Source organism: Phyllopteryx taeniolatus, chromosome 14 (assembly GCF_024500385.1).
Source record: "Phyllopteryx taeniolatus isolate TA_2022b chromosome 14, UOR_Ptae_1.2, whole genome shotgun sequence".
Classification (NCBI taxonomy): Eukaryota; Metazoa; Chordata; class Actinopteri; order Syngnathiformes; family Syngnathidae; genus Phyllopteryx; species Phyllopteryx taeniolatus.
The window spans coordinates 7,807,500-7,827,032 of record NC_084515.1 but is presented as its reverse complement, the minus strand read 5'-3'; the positions used below and the strand labels follow the sequence as shown (position 1 = coordinate 7,827,032).

Below are 19,533 nucleotides of genomic sequence, written 5' to 3'. Positions count from 1 at the left end.
CAACCAAAGAAATGAAATGAAATGAATGAAAACACTCATAAGTAGCATGGAACAGACATTATAGTTCAGTCAGCAACCGAGAAGTGCCATTTGCGAGAGGATTCTCCAGTACAGTACATTTGTATGACTGTATTATACTCGGGAACAAGGTGGCCGACTGGTTAGCACATCCGTCTCACAGCTCAGAGGTCAAATCCGGGCTGTGGCTTTCTTGTGTGGAGTTTTCATGCTCTTCCTGTGCCTGCGTGGGTTTTCTTTGGGCACTCCGGTTGCCTTCCACATTCCTAAAACATGCATGGTAGGTTAAATGAAGACTCTAAATTGTTACTGGGCATGAATGTGAGTGTGAATGGTTGTTTGTCTCTATATGCCCTGCAATTGGCTGGCGACCAGTTCTGGGTGTGCCCAAAGTCAGATGGGATAGGATTGTGCCCACCCGCGATCCTAGTGATGATAAGTGGTGCAGAGAATGGATAGAAGGATGACTTGTTTTGAAATCAGAACTGAGAACTCGACCGGCATCATGAATGGCTGGTTCGATTTTAGCGCTTCCTCTGCACGTCACTAATTATTTGTTTTAAAAGCCGGCAGAGAAGGTAAGAAAGGCAGTCGCGTGGCAGACTTGGGCCTCAGCTTGATTTACTCCCCAAAGGATGCACTTGTCTGCGGCGTGCTCAGAGCATCAGCCAGACTCCAAGGAGAGGAGGTCCGGCAATGTCATGAGATCCTTCGACTTTGCATTTACACCGCTATTGGCAGGATGGTGTTGGCATTTTGCAGTGCTGAGCAGTGCGGCTGGCCTCCACTGCTCACTTGACCTTTGGATAATTGGATTTTTAAAGATATGATGTGATACACACACCGTGATGCATGATGGGATGTGATACTTGGCATGCATGGAGAATGAGCGTGGAGATGAGGGGTTGAGTGAGTGTCATCTCCCCTCCCCCTCTCGGAAGTCACGTCACTTATTTCATTTGGGACCTTGTAGATTTGCTCCATCGCTCACATGTGACGCAGTAGAGTTGCGATTATAGTAAAAAACAAACACAACAGACATACAAATCCTGTAAAGGTTAAACTGCCATTTAGGAAGTTGAGCACGTGCCGTGCAAGAGCCCATCCCCATTCCTCTTCATCAGAAAGTATCACTTCTCCCTCAGCTGAACTGACCTATTTTCATATTCCTCCATTGAGGTGCGTGTTGGCTGCTCTCACACTAAATTTGATTGATCCCATTTGTTAAATTTGAACAACCATAAAATGGTACTGTTCCCCCGCTATATCACAGTTCATTGTTCTGTCCCATTGAAATGAATGGAAATACTATTAATCCGTTCTAGCCTTCCACCAAAAAAGATGAATGTTTGTTTTTCAGTAAGAAAAATAGAATTCTATAATATTGTACTGTATAAAAACTTACAGTAATGACATAATTAAATAGAACGTAAAGAACTGAACATTGTTTTGCTTCAATTTAATGGACAGTGTGCTGCTCCTTCTGGTGTGCGGAGATGTTCACAACTGCTCAGAAAGCTGTAGTAATATTAGTCGATCTTCGCAGAGAATAAAGATATCAGCCCATCAATGGCATTTTTTGTATTGTTTAAGCTATTAAGCTGTTTATATTAAATACACAGCGTGTAATTCTCTTTATGTTTAGTTTGATGGTAAACTTTAATGGCAGTGGCAACAAACAGCTTGAAGTTGTTTCCTACAGTATATGGCAAACTGCTGCTTGTTTTGAAGTGAGTTGAATTGAGTTCACTGCCACCTTACAGTGCTCATATCGATCTCAAAGGTTTGCTCCCAAGTCAAGGCAAAAAAAAAAAGGCCATATCTCCAAAAACTCAGTCGGGTCACTCTTATCTCAAGGTACCGCTGTACTTACCTACTGCAATGCCGTTACATGTGGGAAAAGTGAGCCACAGTCACTGATGCACTTCCCAGCCATTTATTGGACACCGGCAGAACAGTAAAACACACTCATGCAAGAGCTGCTGTCAGCCACAGCTCACGTTCTGACACTCACATGCAGATTTACCGATGTCACACACCAACAAGCCCCGCCTCTTAAAGCGACATGTATGTAGACAGAATATGTACTGTATTTTCTATACATTTTATGATTGCGATTTGTTTTTTTGTGTTCAAACATGTTTGCAATGTGTTAAAAAGTGTGTTTTCACATGTTTAAATGTGAAGTGTGTGGGAGGGGTAAATGTTACTTTTTTCAAATACAGTCTTTCATTAGTTAAGATGACTGGCCATCCATGGCGTGATTGACATCTAAGATGACACAGACTATCCGTTGTTAAGGATCCTGATGGTCCCTGTCCATCATGTGCGCGTACAGTGTCCCTCCGCACACATGATGGCATGTGTGTCTGTACCCGCAGGCTTGCGTGAGTGTGTGTGACTGGACTGAAGTGTGTGAGTGTGTGTGTATTTGAGAGCGCTCATTGATGTCATGTGCCTTGCCTGCGCCCTGCTGTGTGTGATGGGGACTGATGGGAGCCTGTCATCCCCGCTCATTTATCAAACTCCGTGTAATCTGAAAGAGATTGTCGCTTCTGTGTGTGAAATTTGAATTCGAGGACTTGACAGTTAGCTATTTACAGTGATAGCCGAGTGAAAAAAAAAAACATTCGCACAGTAGGATGGATTCTTGTCTTAACTTCATGATGTCGCTGCCACACTCCAGATCTTCCATATGACCTACGACCTGGCCAGTGCTGTGATGCGGATCATCAACCTGATTGGCATGATGCTGCTGCTGTGTCACTGGGACGGCTGCCTACAGTTCCTGGTTCCAATGCTGCAGGACTTCCCCTCTGACTGCTGGGTGTCCCTCAACAAAATGGAGGTAAGGAACACGACTAGAAATCATTATACATAGTGAACTTCCAGTGACCAGTGAGAGTGCGATAACACCAAATTTAACACAGCTGCTCCCCATTCACAACTGAGACCTCGCAACACTAATTCGTCCCAATTTGGACATTTTCACTAAGGGTTGTAGTCACTTTTGTTGCCAGCTCTTTAGACATTAATGTTGATTTATTTTGAGAGGTCAGTAAATTTACTGTTATTCAAGCTGTACAGTTTACTTTACATTGTAGTCCTGTATCATTTCTTATGTGTTGTCCCATGAAAAGATACAATCAAACATTGAAATAAATGTGAGGGGTGTACTCACTTTTGTTAGATATTGGATATAAACCATGTGATTTCAAGCTACAATAGTTTGAATTAAATATAAGAAAATAAAGTGAATGATTCGATTAAAGATTTCTTAATTCAAAACCGCAACCAGAGCAACACCGGTTACCTAATGGTTAGGACGTCTGCCTTATACTGTAGGTCTGAGGTTGGGGGTTCGAATCTCAGTTTCGGCCTTTCTGTGTGGAGTTTGCATGTTCTCTCTGTGCTTCTGTGGATTTTCCCCAAATAATCTGACTTCCTCCATTATTAAAAAAAACAAGCATGTTAAGTTCTCTGAAGACTAGTGATTGACTGGCAACCAGTTCCGGGTGTACTCTGCCGCTCACCCGAGATCAGCTGGGATAGGCTCCAGCAACCGGGCAATTGCTGTAGAAATTGAATGGATGGAAAAAAAAGGCAACTGAGGTAAGAAAAAAAACAACAAAATGTGTTCTGGAACCAGTATTTCAATCAGTGACCTCTACAGGGTTAATATATAGTATGTTTAAAGACACTAAAGGGAAAAGTATTGTCAACAACCCTGCATAATTTGAATGATTAAAAAACTGCAAAGTACAGTATTTAAAACAAGGCTTCAGAAATGTGAAAAATTATGCCATGTTCTCGGCATTCTAACGCAGTGGGCGTGTCCGCTTATGCGTGCAAGCAAAAACCATTGAAAAATTGATGCAACTTCGTCTAGCAACTTTCTTATGCTTACACATCCCTACATGTTTGAGCTGTGAAAGCCTCTAATAGCTGGAATATATCCTACCGCTAACCACCAGCGAGCTTGAGAGTTAACAGGCAACTGTGGCTCCTTGTGGCTGGCGGACAGGCCGCAGCGTCACCTCCTTGCTTGGGAATTTAAATAACAACAACATGCTGTTATATAAATTGTGGCATCCAGGGAAGATGAAACTTTGGGGTAGGCATCGCTAACTAGGTACCGTATTTTCACGACCATAAGGCGCAGTCTCAGTTACGGGGTCTATTTCTGTATTTAACACATACATAAGGGCACATTACTGGGTGCAGACATGGTAAAACATACGCTAGCTTAAAACATATGGACCAAAACTGAGTTTGGTTGTACTTTATTGAAGTATTTAACAATTTTTTTGATCAATCATCATCTATAAATCCATCAAAGTCCTCATCTTCTGTATCTGAAATGAACAGCTGGGTAAGTTCTCCATCAAACACCCCAGGTTCCCTCTCGTCATTGTCGGAGTCAGTCTCGTTGCCGTGCGGCTCCTCAGAAATGAAAGCTCGAACAACAGTGCAAGCAGACATGTTAGCCCAAGCATCCACAATCCATTCACAAATTGTGGCGTAAGTCGCCCGGGCGCTGCCTCCTAGTCTTAGTAAAGCTGTGTTCGCCATCTGTCATCCATCGCTCCCACGCCGCTCTCAACTTTTACCCTGTTTACAGCGATATCCAGCGGTTGGAGTTCCTTCGTCAAGCCTCCCGGAATGATGGCAAGCTCAGAGTTATTGCACTCAGTCGAATGGTGACTGTAGAGACGCTTCTCCCGGCTGTTCTTTGCTCATGAATCCATTGCTCGAGTTGGTCTTCCAACTCGGGCCACCTCACCTTGTTTCTGCGGAAACTCAGCTTTGTCTTCTTGACTTGGCGAAGCTCGTTTTCCTGCTTCCTCCACTTGCGAACCATGGATTCGTTGATCTTGAATTCTCTTGCGGCTGCTCGATTCCTATGTTCCTCCGCGTAACTGATAGCTTGCAGTTTAAACTGTGCTTTGTAAGCGTGTCTCTTCGTAGGTGCCATTTCCGGGGGTCCTTAGCCAAACCGATGTTATTTTGCACAATGCACATACAATATACCTACTGGGGGCGTGCCTTTAGCGTCCTCCTTCACACGCACCCTTTAACATCTGTATGCTGTCCTCAGTCACGTCCGCCTTTTCTCTATATAAGCAGCGTGTCGGCAGGAAATGCTCCCAGTCAGTCAAGCGGAGCGCTCATCAAAGTCACACAACATTTACAGATTTTGGAACTCGGAGCACACATAAGGCGCGCCACATTATGAGGCCCCCTGTCCATTTTGGAGAAAATTTAAGACTTTTAAGTGCACCTTATGGTCGTGAAAATACGGTACCTGCATGCTGAAGTGATAGAAATGGGCCAAAGTAACTTGCAATTGCGCTGGATAACCAGTGATGCAAACAAAGGCGCTCAAGTTGTTATATAGTTAGGCAAAGTAGACTTATGCCGGACGACCAAGTGCCACGCCTAAAAAAATCAGAAAAACTACAACTGGTGAATAATTTAACAGTTTAATGCTATAGCTCCACAATTCAGTAATACATAGTTCTCAGTCATTATACATGTTTTCAGCAATTATATTTAAACATGTCCAATGTATTAAGAAAAAAAACTCGAAATTTATTTTACAGGCTCTTTAATTATGTACAAGCTAGCTTCATCAATAGAAGGAAATGATCATAGCCTTAGAGGCAAGCTTTAGCGGCATTGCGTGGGGTGGCTACACTAAAATCCCTGTTTAATCAGGAGTAGAAAACAAATACAGAATCAAGGTTAATGGCAAAAGTTGAAAATATGGTGTCGATCAAAACAAAACAAAAACCCACACTGTACTGTGAAACATTATTAGCTCAAGTGGTTGCATTATTATTATTATTATTGTTCCATGAAATGTTGTTGTTCGCAGCTCAGATCTAGAGAGATTTCAGCACGCTGTGAGATTTCCCTGTGCTTCAACACGATGGGGTGACGACAGGAAAGATAAAAGAGGGGAAGAGAGGGTTGAGGGTGAATATGGCTGGACAGCTGGCCTCTTTGTTGCTATGCATCTCGGAGAGATAAAAGCTGCTTGTTTATACATCTGTCTGTCGGCCTTTTACCGAGTGTGGGCAGACCACAGGCACATGGCCAAATGCACTTTTAAACAGATTTGTTCTTTTCTCAACGACAAGCTCAATGTCTTATACCGGTAATTGCCTCTCGATTTTGGCTTTGAGGGATTGGTGTCACCCTTGTTTTTATTGCTACGCATAGTAGGACATTAAATGAGACCATAAAACAAGATCTTGTGTGTTTAATGTGTTGATAGGACAGTTCTTTTAGTTGTAGGTAAGGAAATTCAATTGGGATTTAGCTGACTTGTTAATGAAAACAGAATAATAAAACACACTTAATGACCCTGTAAAGTTAAGCAGAGATTCCCCCCCCAAATATGTTATATATGTTTGAAGATATTAGCTAAAAAAGAATTACTACACTTAGAACTATGTCGTACTCAGTTGTGGAGATATAGCGTTAAATCTTCTGTAGTAAAATGCGCACTTGTCAGTTTCTGAAATAAAACCTTTATTTTCGATGAGATTTTCATTAGAGTTGTTTGGTTTTGTTGGGATATGATGTGAAACATTGAACAATGCAGTCTGCTAGGAGGCGTGGCTCTATTTTTGTCTTCATGGCGGTTGTCGGCTTTTGTGTTTGAACTTGTCATATAGAAAAACAACCATTTACTCTCACAAAAACATGTAAGGACAATATAGAGTCTTCAATTAACTTAACATGGTTTGGAAAGTGGGAGGATGCCAGACTACCTGGAAAAAAACAACAACACACAAACACAAAGGAGAACATGCGAATTTCACACAGGAGGACCTGAGCCGAGATTCAAACCCAGAACCTCTCCATTTTGTGGCATACATGCTAATTACTGTTCCACCGTGCTGCCTTACATAAGATATGTTTCATCTTTATTTATTGGTTATATTGGATATTATTGTGGAAATGGCTGCATGCAAGTTATCTGATAAAATGGATTTAAAAAATAGAAAGGCAAAATGATAAAAGATTAGGTTAGCTGTCAGGACTATTGCGAGTCACAAACAAAGCAAACAGTAGCTTATAGTGGTTGTCAGACTCGTCAGCCTTGTTTTTACACTTTACAGGACCAGTATGTGGTCAGAAATGTTATCATAAACTATGCACATCTGTGATGTTTGGCACTGGAAGAGTAAAAAACGACATAAGACAGTAAGAGAGAGTACTGCGGTTTTCCTGGCATTTAGACTATGTGCTTTTGACCCCATTCATGTTTTTGTATAAAAACAGCACTGCACATCAGAAGTGTCTTGTACAGTAGTTGTGCATGACACATGCGATCATTCGTGCATTCATTTTCCATACCGCTTATCCTCACTAGGGTCGTGGGCGTGCTGGAGCCTATCCCAGCTATCTTTGGGCGAGAGACGGGGTACACGATGAACTGGTCGCCAGCCAATCGCAGGGTACATAGAAACAAACAACCATGCGCACTCACATTCACACCGAAGGGTAATTTATAGCAGTGATTTCCAACCTTTATAGAGCCAAGGCACATAATTTTACAATTGAAAAATCTCACGGCACACCAACAAACAAAAATGTCACAAAAAATGGATACATTAATTACTGTATGTACTTCCTGCCATCTAATAGAAGAGCATTCATTTGTTCTGTCCGTCACTATGCCTCACTGGCATAAATAGATGAAAAAAGATACATTATTTATTGTAAGTATAATTTTTTGAGCAATTAAGTAAAACGTAATAATTTACCACAGCACACCTGAAGATCGCTCATGGCACACTGGTTGGGAATCACTGATTTAGAGTCTTCAATCAACCTACCACGCATGTTTTTGGAATGTGGGAGGAAACCGGTGTACCCGGAGAAACCCCACGCAGGCACGGGGAGAACATGCAAACTCCACACATTTGAGGCCGAATTTGAACCACCGTGCCGCCATATGCGATCATGTTATCATTAATTGAAAATTAATTATTATTATTATTTGATAACGGGATCATGTTATCATTAATTGAAAAAATGATTGCTCCTGCTCATTGATGATCAATGACACTCCTTTGTAGAACTCATCAATATTGGCAAAATCATATAAAGATATTTTTGACAACAGTTTAGTATTAGTACTGGTTGGAAAGGCCTGATTAGTACTATGAGGGCAAAGTATGTCATTTCATGAGGTTGAAATAATCAACCATGCCCAGGCATTTACACCCTGACCTCAAAAGAAGAGAGGAGATATGCTGTGCTTTTTGCTCAGAATTAACTCCAGACCATGTCCAATATACCTTTCTTTGACGTTATACACCATTAAAAACTTGATTGCCTTGAAGTCAGTCAGTAATTCCACTCATTGTCCCCTACTGAAATAGCCATACCACTGCCAGTATGATTTGTAAAATGTGTGGTTGAATTAATACAAGTTGAGACTGAAATCCAACAATATGACATTTTCTGAACTTGCTGTATGTCAGTAGGGGGCAGTGCATTTGGTCCCTTAATCCACCTCTTAATACGACCACTATCACGTCACAATTATACAGACCATCAATTATAAACAAAAACGTAATCTACAGTAATCGCACTCAACTGTGTCATTTACATCATTTGCATTGACATTTGGAGCAGTTCAGAATCAGTATTTATCTAATAACAAGACAAACACATAAAAGATTTAAATAAAATATAGTCGCCGTCGCCAGAGATGCATACATTATTAAACGTATTCATGTGTGCAGATCGGTACAGACAGTTGACTGTAACAAGTTTTGCTCTGACTAACCAATCAGAGCATGGGAAAATGCTGACGTCACAGAGGGCCAGCGGCCCAGCGCTCTGGCCCTGTGAGGATGAATTTGAAATCTGATTGGTTAAAGAAACAGTCCCATTTCTAATAAATTAGCAGTACTGATTCTGAAAACCCTGTGCAGATTAGATTGACACATAGAGGATCCATCCATCCAATTTCTGTACCGCTTATCCGCACTAGGGTCGCGGGCATGCTGCAGCCTATCCCAGCTATCTTTGGGCGAGAGGCGGGGTACACCCTGAACTGATCGCCAGCCAATTGCAGGGCACATATAAACAAACAACCATTCACACTCACACCTACGGGCAATTTAGAGTCTTCAATCAACCTACCACGCATGTTTTTGGGGCGTGGGAGGAAACCGGAGTAGCCGGAGAAAACCCACGCAGGCAGGGGGAGAACATGCAAATTCCACTCAGGTGAGGCCGGGATTTGAACCCTGGTCCTCAGAACTGTGAGGCCGATGTGCTACACATAGAGGTACTAGAAGCAGTGCGGCCATGAGAAATGCGAACATCCAAGCAACATTCATAGACGAGCTTATATAAACCTACAGTACATGGCAGATTGAAGGATGACTTTGCTCTGTTTTGGTTCATTTTGAAGTTGTGGAGGGATTTCTGAATGACAGGACACTGACTCGTCCATCGCGCTCTCCCCTTGTACAATCAGAGACAGCCAGTCCCCAGAGAGCCGTCACTCTCAAGTAAAGAGCTGCTCTGGTGTGGTGCAGCCTGCCTCGGGCCACCTGAGACCACCCCCCTATTGAGTGGTTGACAACTTGTAACATTAGCCATTGTGTTGCAGCCAAGACATCCATCAAAGTTCACACCCTTTACAGTGGCTTTGGTAGCAAGGGGGGCTCTCAAGCAGGACCCATGGAGGGCGTTGAGAACATCATGTAACGGTGATTGACATCTGCTAACCAGTAATTGGATTCAGTAGAACTTGTAACACCTCAGGGACTGAGGCTGTTTTCATAATGTACCACAACGTCAATCCATCCATCCATCCATTTTCTGAGCCGCTTCTCCTCACTAGGGTCGCGGGCGTGCTGGAGCCTATCCCAGCTGTCATCGAGCAGGAGGCGGGGTACACCCTGAACTGGTTGCCAGCCAATCGCAGGGTACATAGAAACAAACAACCATTCACACTCACAGTCATGCCTACGGGCAATTTAGAGTCTCCAATTAATGCATGTTTTTGGGATGTGGGAGGAAACCGGAGTGCCCGGAGAAAACCCACGCAGGCACGGGGAGAACATGCAAACTCCACACAGGCGGGGACGGGGATTGAACCCGGCACCTCAGAACTGTGAGGCTGACGCTCTAACCAGTCGGCCACCGTGCCGCACAACGTCAATCCATTAATTCATTTTGGATTGTATTTGGTAAAGCTATAAGTAGCCTTGTCCATCGCAAGGTTTATTTAAAAGGTAGTTGTTGTGACGGAGCCTTCCTGTATTAGTAGAGTTCACAGCTGACTTTCTCTATAGTACTGTGTACAGTCAATCCCCACAAATAGGGGGAAAAAAATTCAGATTATATGATTTAGAAAAATGAACCAGAAATGTCTATGTAGCAGATCAAAAACATAGACTCTCAACATGATTCTGATTTTGTCAGCATTTTTATCACAGATGCTGAAAAAGAGAACACAAAAGCTTGTCTCACATTTGCAGAAAAACATCGTAATGTTCCGAAAGACCTTTGATGCAATATTCTTGGATTTAACATGACAAAAGTTGAACTTTTTGGAATGCGTGTAGCCCGTTATAGCTGGCGTAAAACTGAAACAGCATTTTGTAAAAAGTACATCACGGAAACAGTGAATCATGGTGGTGGAAGTGTGCTTGTCTGCGGCTGCCTGTTACTTCAGCACCTGGACAACTTGCTGTGATTAATGGTATAATGAATTCTGCTGTAAACCAGACAATCCTGCAGCTGAATGTCCGGCGATCAGTTCATGCCCTCAAGCTCAAGTGCTCTTGGGTTATGCAGCAGGACAAGACCCGAAACAAGTCTGAAATAAATAAAGCCAAGACAAAGTCCAGACTTAAATCCAACTGAGATGCGCTTAAATGGGCACTTCATGCTCAAAAACCCTCCAAAATGACTGAGTTAAAAATAATTCTGCAAAAAGAGTGGACACAGCACCATCCATTCATCCATTTTCAACACCGCTTATCCTGGTTAGGGTCGCGGGGCGCTGGAGCCTATCCCAGCTGACTTCGGACGAAAGGCGGACTACACCCTGAACTGGTCTCCAGTCAGTTGCAGGGCACATATAGACACGGACAACCATTCGCACTCACATTCGCACCGTCACTGAGTGGAAACTGAGCCTACGCTCCTCGCACCAAAGTCAGGCGAGTGTACCACTACACTATCAGTGACTGACACAGCACCAGTCAACGCTAGATTTCAGTTATTGCTGCCAAGTGTGGCACAAACAGTTATGAGGTTCAGGGGCAATTATTTTTTTACACAGGGCCAGAAGGGTTGGGATTTTTTCCCCCCAACAAATAAAACCATCATTTAGAAACTGCATTTTATACTTGAGTTGTCTTTGTAAGATACTAAAATTGGTTTGATGATAATTTTTCAGCGGCACGGTGGCCGACTGGTTAGAGCGTCAGCCTCACAGTTCTGAGGACCCGGGTTCAATCCCCGGCCCCGCCTGTGTGGAGTTTGCATGTTCTCCCCGTGCCTGCGTGGGTTTTCTCCGGGTACTCCGGTTTCCTCCCACATCCCAAAAACATGCATGAATTGGAGACTCTAAATTGCCCGTAGGCATGACTGAGAGTGCGAGTGGTTGTTTGTTCCTATGTGCCCTGCGATTGGCTGGCAACCAGTTCAGGGTGTACCCCGCCTCCTGCCCGATGACAGCTGGGATAGGCTCCAGCACGCCCGCGACCCTAGTGAGGAGAAGCGGCTCAGAAAATGGATGGATGGATGGATAATTTTTCACGGCACTGTATAATTTCAATATCACTCAGTAGGCCGTTAGTTAGCAAGCTACTTCCGGCTTCATGGAGGATGACAAAATGGGCGGAACAATTATGATTCTTGTATGAGACAGCTTCTTTTATGCCTTACTGACGCAAACTAAATTCATGAATCTATATCTTTGTCCATATTGTCAAGAAGATTGAATGTGCTCTTCCTTGGACAAAGTTTTGTGGAAATTGGTTTTGTATTTCTGCATCATCCTGCCAACTGTAGCCGTCCTACTAAATACTAATTTTACTATCTCAAAATGACTGGTGAAGGAGCTAGCGTTGGCCTAACATTTTTGCACAGTAATGTATATCAAGTTTGAATCAACTTTGGTACCAGGCTGCAGTCACATTTTCCCTTTGTCTCTAAAAATGTGCTTGAGTTGACCTCGCCCTCCCTCAGCTTCACTACACTACATTCCATAGGACCCCCCGCAGAATTAAGACCTCACGCACTGACAAGGAGTGGAAGAAAAGTCGCAGACAGAGAATGCCAGACACACTAAAGCCAGATAAACCACTGTAAACCGAGCCGGTGAGTGTGTGACATGGTCGGCCCAAGAGCTTTGTCGCATTTGTGTAGATTATCTTTTGATATTTGTTCAGCTAATCAGCCACTGGACATTTGGTCATTTGCCCATTTGGACATTTTCACTCATCTGCTTCTTCCCGTCTGTCGTTTTTCAGTCACACAAAATTTCTTCATGCTTCACTACTTCAAAGTTTGTGTGGAGAGACCCTTATGCCTGGATCAGACTACAAGACAAATTGGGTCTTTCCCGATTGCAGTATGTCATACTCAGTGTTGCCACAGTTACCTTGAAAAAGTACCTTAGTTACTTTGCTGATTACTTGATTTCAAAAGTAACAAAGTTAGAAAAAAGTAACCTTTTAGTTACTTTTAGCAGCTGCCAAGTGGCAGGAATATCACTTATCCACAGTACAAAAAAAGCATTAGCTTAACCATACCCATCACTTGGTAATGTACACAAGTTACAGAATTATGTCATCAACATGAAGCAATAACTTAAATATTAGTGTAGCTGAAGCCACATTAAACGAGCAACTTAGTGCAAACTTGACATGCCAGCACAATATAGTTAAGTTCCTAAAAGTAAACAAGCATACCATTCTCAGTACACTGCCGATTGTGGTCCATGAAAGCAACTGTATGTGTGTGCGTGAGCGTGCCTTTGTGCGTGCTTGTACGTAAACGTGAAAGTGAGTGACACACACACGCACACACAGACACACACACATACACCACAGATACTGATAACATTCAGGCTGAGAGCAGGCAGGAAGTGGTTTGATAAGGAGCTGGTGAAGGAACTGACTGTTATCTGAAAAGGGGACCCACTCGGCTTCCAGATCCCATGAGAGAGCGAAACGAGATCAGCGTGCGCTGTATGCTTCAACTCGATCATAGCCTTGTAAATCTGTATTGTTGATTTTTTTGTCATAAATACTCAAAATCCAAGTTTGGTGTATCAGGATTCTTGTTTGAAAACACCACCAAACATTAAAAGAACCGGGAAGAAGGAATTCCATCGACTTTTTCCTTGCGAGGCTGGCTGGGCAACTCCCGGGTCTCGCTGAATTCCTAATACCAAATGTTGACAATGGCGACCAAGTATGTTGAAGCGCCGGTCACAATACGCAATCCTATTGGTCCATGTCAAGGTGCGCTGTCGGAGAGTTGTCATTGATATGTCACACTCCACGGAAGATATGCCCCAAAAAAAATCAAGCATGCTAGACTTTTAATTTTGGCATCATAGAGCCAAATCGATGGTCGTGGATTATTTCACACTACAAGAAGTTTTGTCGTTCCTGATAAAATATGTCTGGTCCAATCTGGGAAATCGCCCACGATAGCTAATTGGGCCAATTATTGGGGTTAAAATCCTGTAGTCTGATCTAGGGATCAGTTTGTGTGTTAGTTGTCCACTTTGGACCCCAATAAGTATAGAAAGTCTCGGCACCCTTCGCACAATGGTCATTGCACCGGACTATTGCTATATTAGTAATTTGAACTGCTCTAAGTGCTAGAGGACTCTGCATCTTTTTGCACAATTGTAAAAAAAAAATAAAAATAATTTGAACCGGCATTACCAGATAACTAGCAACCCTTTATTGCTCAGTCACTGTTTTTGTCAATGTCTTTATGTCTCAAAAGTGTTCTCTGTCAATTGACTGTCTGTTGTCGCACTAGAGCGGCTCCAATTACCGGAGACAAATTCCTTGAGTGTTTTTTGGACATACTTGGCAAAAATGGACTCTTAAAATGGACTCAAAAATTGATTCTGAACTGGACTGCATCTATACCAGGCGTTCACAAACGTTTTAGCTCACAGTGCACGACTAAATGCCATCAGAATTATTCATTTTAATTTAATCAAAATATTAATGAACTGCTTAGAAGAAAGGAATTTAAAGGGTAAGTTTGGAATCACCCCCCCCCCCCTCCAAAAAAACAACAAAAAAAACTTTTTTTTCATATTTGATGAAACAGTCATTATGAATTGACAGTAAATACATGGTAAATATGATGTGTGAAAAATATCAGCTGTCTCTTGCCCCATCTTGTACATTTAAGTTGATATACAAGGAACTACCGTGTCCAAGGAAAAACAACCAGTCAGAGACAGAAGGCATGACTTATGAGGTGTCAGTCCTTTGTTGTGCACTTGCAGGCACACTCATCGCGGGCACACCTCTGTGGCCTCGCACTGAACTGTTACCTTGCTACCCCAGAAAAGCACCGGGTTCGTTATTGAGTATTACTATAACACTAAATGTTATCAGTTTGAAGTTTTATTTTTTGCAAGGCCACAGGGTTGTATCTGCGATGAGTGTGGCCGCGAGTGCGCGACAAATGATTGACACCTTGTAAGCCTCACCTTCTGTCTCTGATTGGTTGGTTTTCAACAGGCACGTTGGTTTCTTGTGTATCAAATGAGAGGCACAAGATGGGACTTGACATATTTATCGTCTTCTGCTGTCATGCCATAATGACTGTTTTAGCAAATATGACAAAAAGTGTTTTTTTGTTTTGGTTTTTGAAAATGATTTCAACCCACCCCTTTCATCACTGCCAAACGTAAAAACAGCAAAAGTCAACCTTAGTAACTTGTGACAATATGTATGGTGATCGTGGTGATGCGATGTATTTTTTTCCCAAATCTTGGGTGGAATTTAGAACTGTACCAACTCAGGAGCTTTTGGGTTTTGAGGTTGCTCCGCTGTGAGTTACTAAATGCCCCACTTCTTGAAGCAGCTGACCGTAATTGACCACTTTGTTGTCAGTCAGGATGTAAAATTGTATCGGAGCATACATTCACCAGTCACAAAATGAGCTACACCTTTACAATCTGATGACATGTTATATAAGCTGAGTAAAACAAACAAAAAAGCCTTTTCAAAGATAATAATCCTCAATTTTGGATGTCATTACTAGTGTAGCGTGTGCATGTTCCAATCAATACAATGGCCAGAGAGTGTACAAAGAGGCATATTAGGCTAGTCAAGATGTCGATGTGCAGCTGATGGAGATGTTGATTATCAACACAGACAACGACAGTTCCCAAACTGAACCCTCTTGGGAGAGCAGTTGAGACTCCGTCCTCTCTTTTGACTGAGCTATTTCAGAATCAAAGTGCTCGTTGTTCATCTATTATTGAATCTGTTGCACTCCACTGTTTCTCTTTCTGTTTCCACAGCCACTATTTAGCCTCAGCCCACTTGGTGGAGCTGTGTTTATTTTTGGAGTCTTCAATGAAGGAGAGGTGCTTGACGCTGTAGGCCTGTAACAATGTTCTTCCTTTTCTATTGTTTGCATTTGGTCTGTAGGTGACTGCTCGAAGGCTACATTTACACTAGGTTCCCGGCGGCCACGGCAGCTCTATTTGACATGGAGTTTTGGCTGTTTTCAAGAATTCAAGTCTTGCCTAGTTTTCTCACAGTCTATCACGTTATCCGTGGTGGAACTTGAGGGAGGAGGGGCACTACTTTTCGGCTCGCGATTTACCATGGACGCCGGTATGTTCCCTCCAAGCTTGTCACTGTCTTTTGGGGTCCCTCGCGTTCGGTCAGGGCTTCTACGGATTCAAAGTGTACGCCAGGCAGCTACTGAGCAGGTTTGGCATGTTTGTCCATCCTGTTTAGTTATTTACATTCTATTCAATAATGTTATTACCCTGTTTTTATGAAGTACAATATTATAGAGTGCTATTTTTCCATGTTAAAAAACTTTTTTTTCGGTGGGGTGCTGGAATGGATTAATGGCATTTCCATACATTTCAATGGGGAAAGATGATTTACGATAGGTGCGTTTTGAGTTACAAGCGTGGTCATAGGACGAATTCAGCTCTTATCTCAAGGCAACATTGTATCGTTTAAGTCATAATATGACATTTTGCTGCCGTCTGACTAGCAAAACAAACAGCTGATAACCAGAGTCACTGTCATGCAGGCTGCTCTGATTAGTTGTATTTAGCAAGCTTTCATTATAATTTTCCTCTGAGGAAATTATTTTCAACCCTCTTTGCTCAGCTGATGAGGCCTGGAAGAATCCCCCCGACGGTGTTTCCGTTCCCCTTCTCTGTCTTTGTAATGCATCCCCATCCCTTGAGTTCTTATTTGTCTAAGTGTATTTTTGTGACCCTGGTCTCCCAAGGCCTTTCCCCTGCTCTCTTTCAAAACACGCCTTTTTATTTAAACAAAAACATACGCATGCTTTATTAGTCAAATAATGAATTGTCCCTCTCTTTTTCTTTTGACAGAATGATACCTGGTCTGAGCTGTACTCTTTTGCCGTCTTCAAGGCAATGAGCCACATGCTGTGCATCGGATACGGCCGTCAAGCCCCTGAGAGTTTGTCAGATATCTGGCTCACCATGCTGAGTATGATCGTGGGAGCCACTTGCTACGCTGTTTTTATTGGCCACGCCACAGCTCTCATCCAATCCCTGGACTCCTCCAGACGGCAATATCAAGAAAAGGTAGGCCAGTAAAATAACTGAATTGTTTCTGAAATCCAACTTTAAGTAGCCATGATGTTAAACGATTTCATTGTACCGTAAATCGTCTGGATCAGCCTGTCCCCTCACCTCATTGAAGAAATCATCACTGTTACTCCCCTCCTGTTCGACTGATTTGTATTGTATATGTATAGTGACACGCGCACAAGTGGCAAACTATAAATAGCAACGCCAATCAACACTGCATGGATGCACTCCCCAGACACAGCATTAGGTACACTAATTTAATAATGTTCAATTGTGACGCTGTCAGAAGCGCGGTGAATAGTGATTAGCACATTTGCCCCACAGATCTGAGGTTGAGGGTTCGACTTAGAGGCTGACACGGGAATGGATTATGACTCCCGCTCCTTCCCACTCCCAGAGAGATTGATCCCATTGTCTCCCAATCCCAAGTGTGTGTTTAAAAAAAATTCTGCTCCCTCCCACTCCCACAAAGATTGATCCCATTCCCTCCCAATTCGGAGCTAAAATTCTTCCCCAGTATAAAATATGCAGTACACGAGTCACACCACAGGTGCCTTAGAAACCGTAGTAAATACAGTAAGTACATTGACTTACCGGATTAATCAAGAAACAAAACATAATTTTATTCATAACCTTATTGACATTTGAAACATAAACACGGTCCAAAACTTTAGTTCAAACAAAACAAAAAACAACGTAACATTGAACTGCTAGAGAACATGAGTCCAGGAAGCCTATATGTTGCTATGCAGGAACAAAAAAGCATGTGGGATGTGTTGTTATCTGACAACTACCTTTACCCACATCTTTATAACAGAATCATATTAATTCCAGCTGAATTAATAAATCACATCTGAGACAGTAATATATATAGATTAAGTGAACTTTTAAAACCGATGCTTAAGAAGCAAACACACATGCTTAAGAAGCAAACACACATCCCGGAAAAATGTCAGCCTCTCGTTTGAATCTCAGCATTCCTGCTGGAGTTCACGTACTCCCTGTGCTTGCGTGGGTTTCCCCCGGGTAGTTCAGCTTCCTCCCACATTCCAAAAACATGCATGTTAGCTTCATTGAAGACTAAATTGTCCATTGATGTAAATGTGAGTGTCAATGGTTGTTTGCGTTTATGTACCCTATGATTGGCTGGTGGCCAGTCCAGGGTGTACAGTGCCTCGTGGCCCAAAGTCAGCTAGGATTGGCTCCAGGTCACCCACGAAACTAGTGAAGACAAGTGCTATAGAAAATGGATGGATGGATGTTTTATAGTAGTTAACTTATTTTTATATTTGTAGGATAACTAGAAATATTTAAAAGCGACTCACCATAATTAATAAAATTTAAGCCGTTTTTTATTTTGCTATTAAAAGTGGTTAACTTAGTTTTACACTTGTATGACTGGTAACAATGTCAATATTACTGAAAGATCCCCTGTACAGTTATTAAAGGTCTATGGGTGATGAGAATGGCGGCACGGTGGACGACTGGTTAGAGCGTCTGCCTCACAGTTCTGAGGACCGGGGTTCAATCCCCGGCCCCGCCTGTGTGGAGTTTGTATGTTCTCCCCGTGCCTGCGTGGGTTTTCTCCGGGCACTCCGGTTTCCTCCCACATTCCAAAAACATGCGTGGTAGGTTGATTGAAGACTCTAAATTGCCCGTAGGTGTGAATGTGAGTCCGACTGGTTGTTTGTTTGCATGTGCCCTGCCATTGGGCTGGCAACCACTTCAGGGTGTACCCCACCTCCTGCCCGATGACAGTTGGGAAAGGCTCCGGCACTCTCGCGACCCCTGTGAGGACAAGCGGCTCGGAAAATGGATGGCTGGATGGATGGATGGGTGACGAGTGTTTGACTCAGTGATGGATTATTATTATCCATTATCTCAAATGGAAAAATATAAATCAACGTATATTTCTATTAACAGAGATATTTCAATACAATTCGATGTACCTCATGTATTCTATATTGAGAGATGTCTGTTAATAAAAATATACCGTATTTTCACGACCATAATGCGCACTTAAAAGTCTTAAATTTTCTCCAAAATGGACGGGGTGCCTTATAATGCACGTGTCTTATGTGTGCACCGAGTTCCAAAATCTGTAAATGTTGTTGTGTGACTTTAATAAGCGCTCCGCTTGACTGACTGGGAGCATTTCCTGCCAACACGCTGCTTATATAGAGGAAGGTGGACGTGACTGAGGACAGCATGCGGGCGTAAATGGGGAAGGGTGCGTGTGACAGAGAACGCTAAAGACACGCCCCCAGTAGGTATATTGTTCCGGTATGTGCATCGGTTTGGCTAAGTGCTAAGGACCCCCGAAAATGTCACCTACGAAGAGACACGCTTACAAAGCACAGTTTAAACTGCAAGCTATCAGTTACATGGAAGAACATGGGAATCGAGCAGCTGGGAGATAATTCAAGGTCAACGAATCCATGGTTCGCAAGTGGAGGAAGCAGGAAAACGAGCTTCGCTAAGTCAAGAAGCTGAGTTATCCGCGGAAACAAGGCGAGGTGGCCCGAGTTGGAAGACCAACTCGAGCAATGGGTTAATGAGCAAAGAACAGCTGGGAGAAGCGTCTCTACAGTCACCATTCGAGTGAGTGTAATAACTCGGAGCTTCACGAAGGAACTCCACCGCTGGACATCGGTGTAAACAGGGCGTTCAAA

General features: G+C 42.8%; 1 protein-coding gene and 1 long non-coding RNA gene across 2 annotated transcripts in view; one reads left to right on the top strand and one right to left on the bottom strand.

The window, feature by feature from the left end:
* Positions 1–19,533, bottom strand: part of LOC133488796 (uncharacterized) — a 63,315-nt gene that overhangs the window by 1,290 nt on the left and 42,492 nt on the right. The gene's annotated exons all lie outside the window — the stretch shown is intronic.
* The window catches only part of LOC133488793 (potassium/sodium hyperpolarization-activated cyclic nucleotide-gated channel 2-like), a 50,875-nt gene that overhangs the window by 5,596 nt on the left and 25,746 nt on the right, over positions 1–19,533 (top strand). The window contains exons 3-4 of the mRNA XM_061797136.1: positions 2,705–2,866; positions 16,637–16,855. Coding sequence (XP_061653120.1) covers positions 2,705–2,866; positions 16,637–16,855 — 381 coding nt within the window. The remainder of the gene's footprint in view (positions 1–2,704; positions 2,867–16,636; positions 16,856–19,533) is intronic.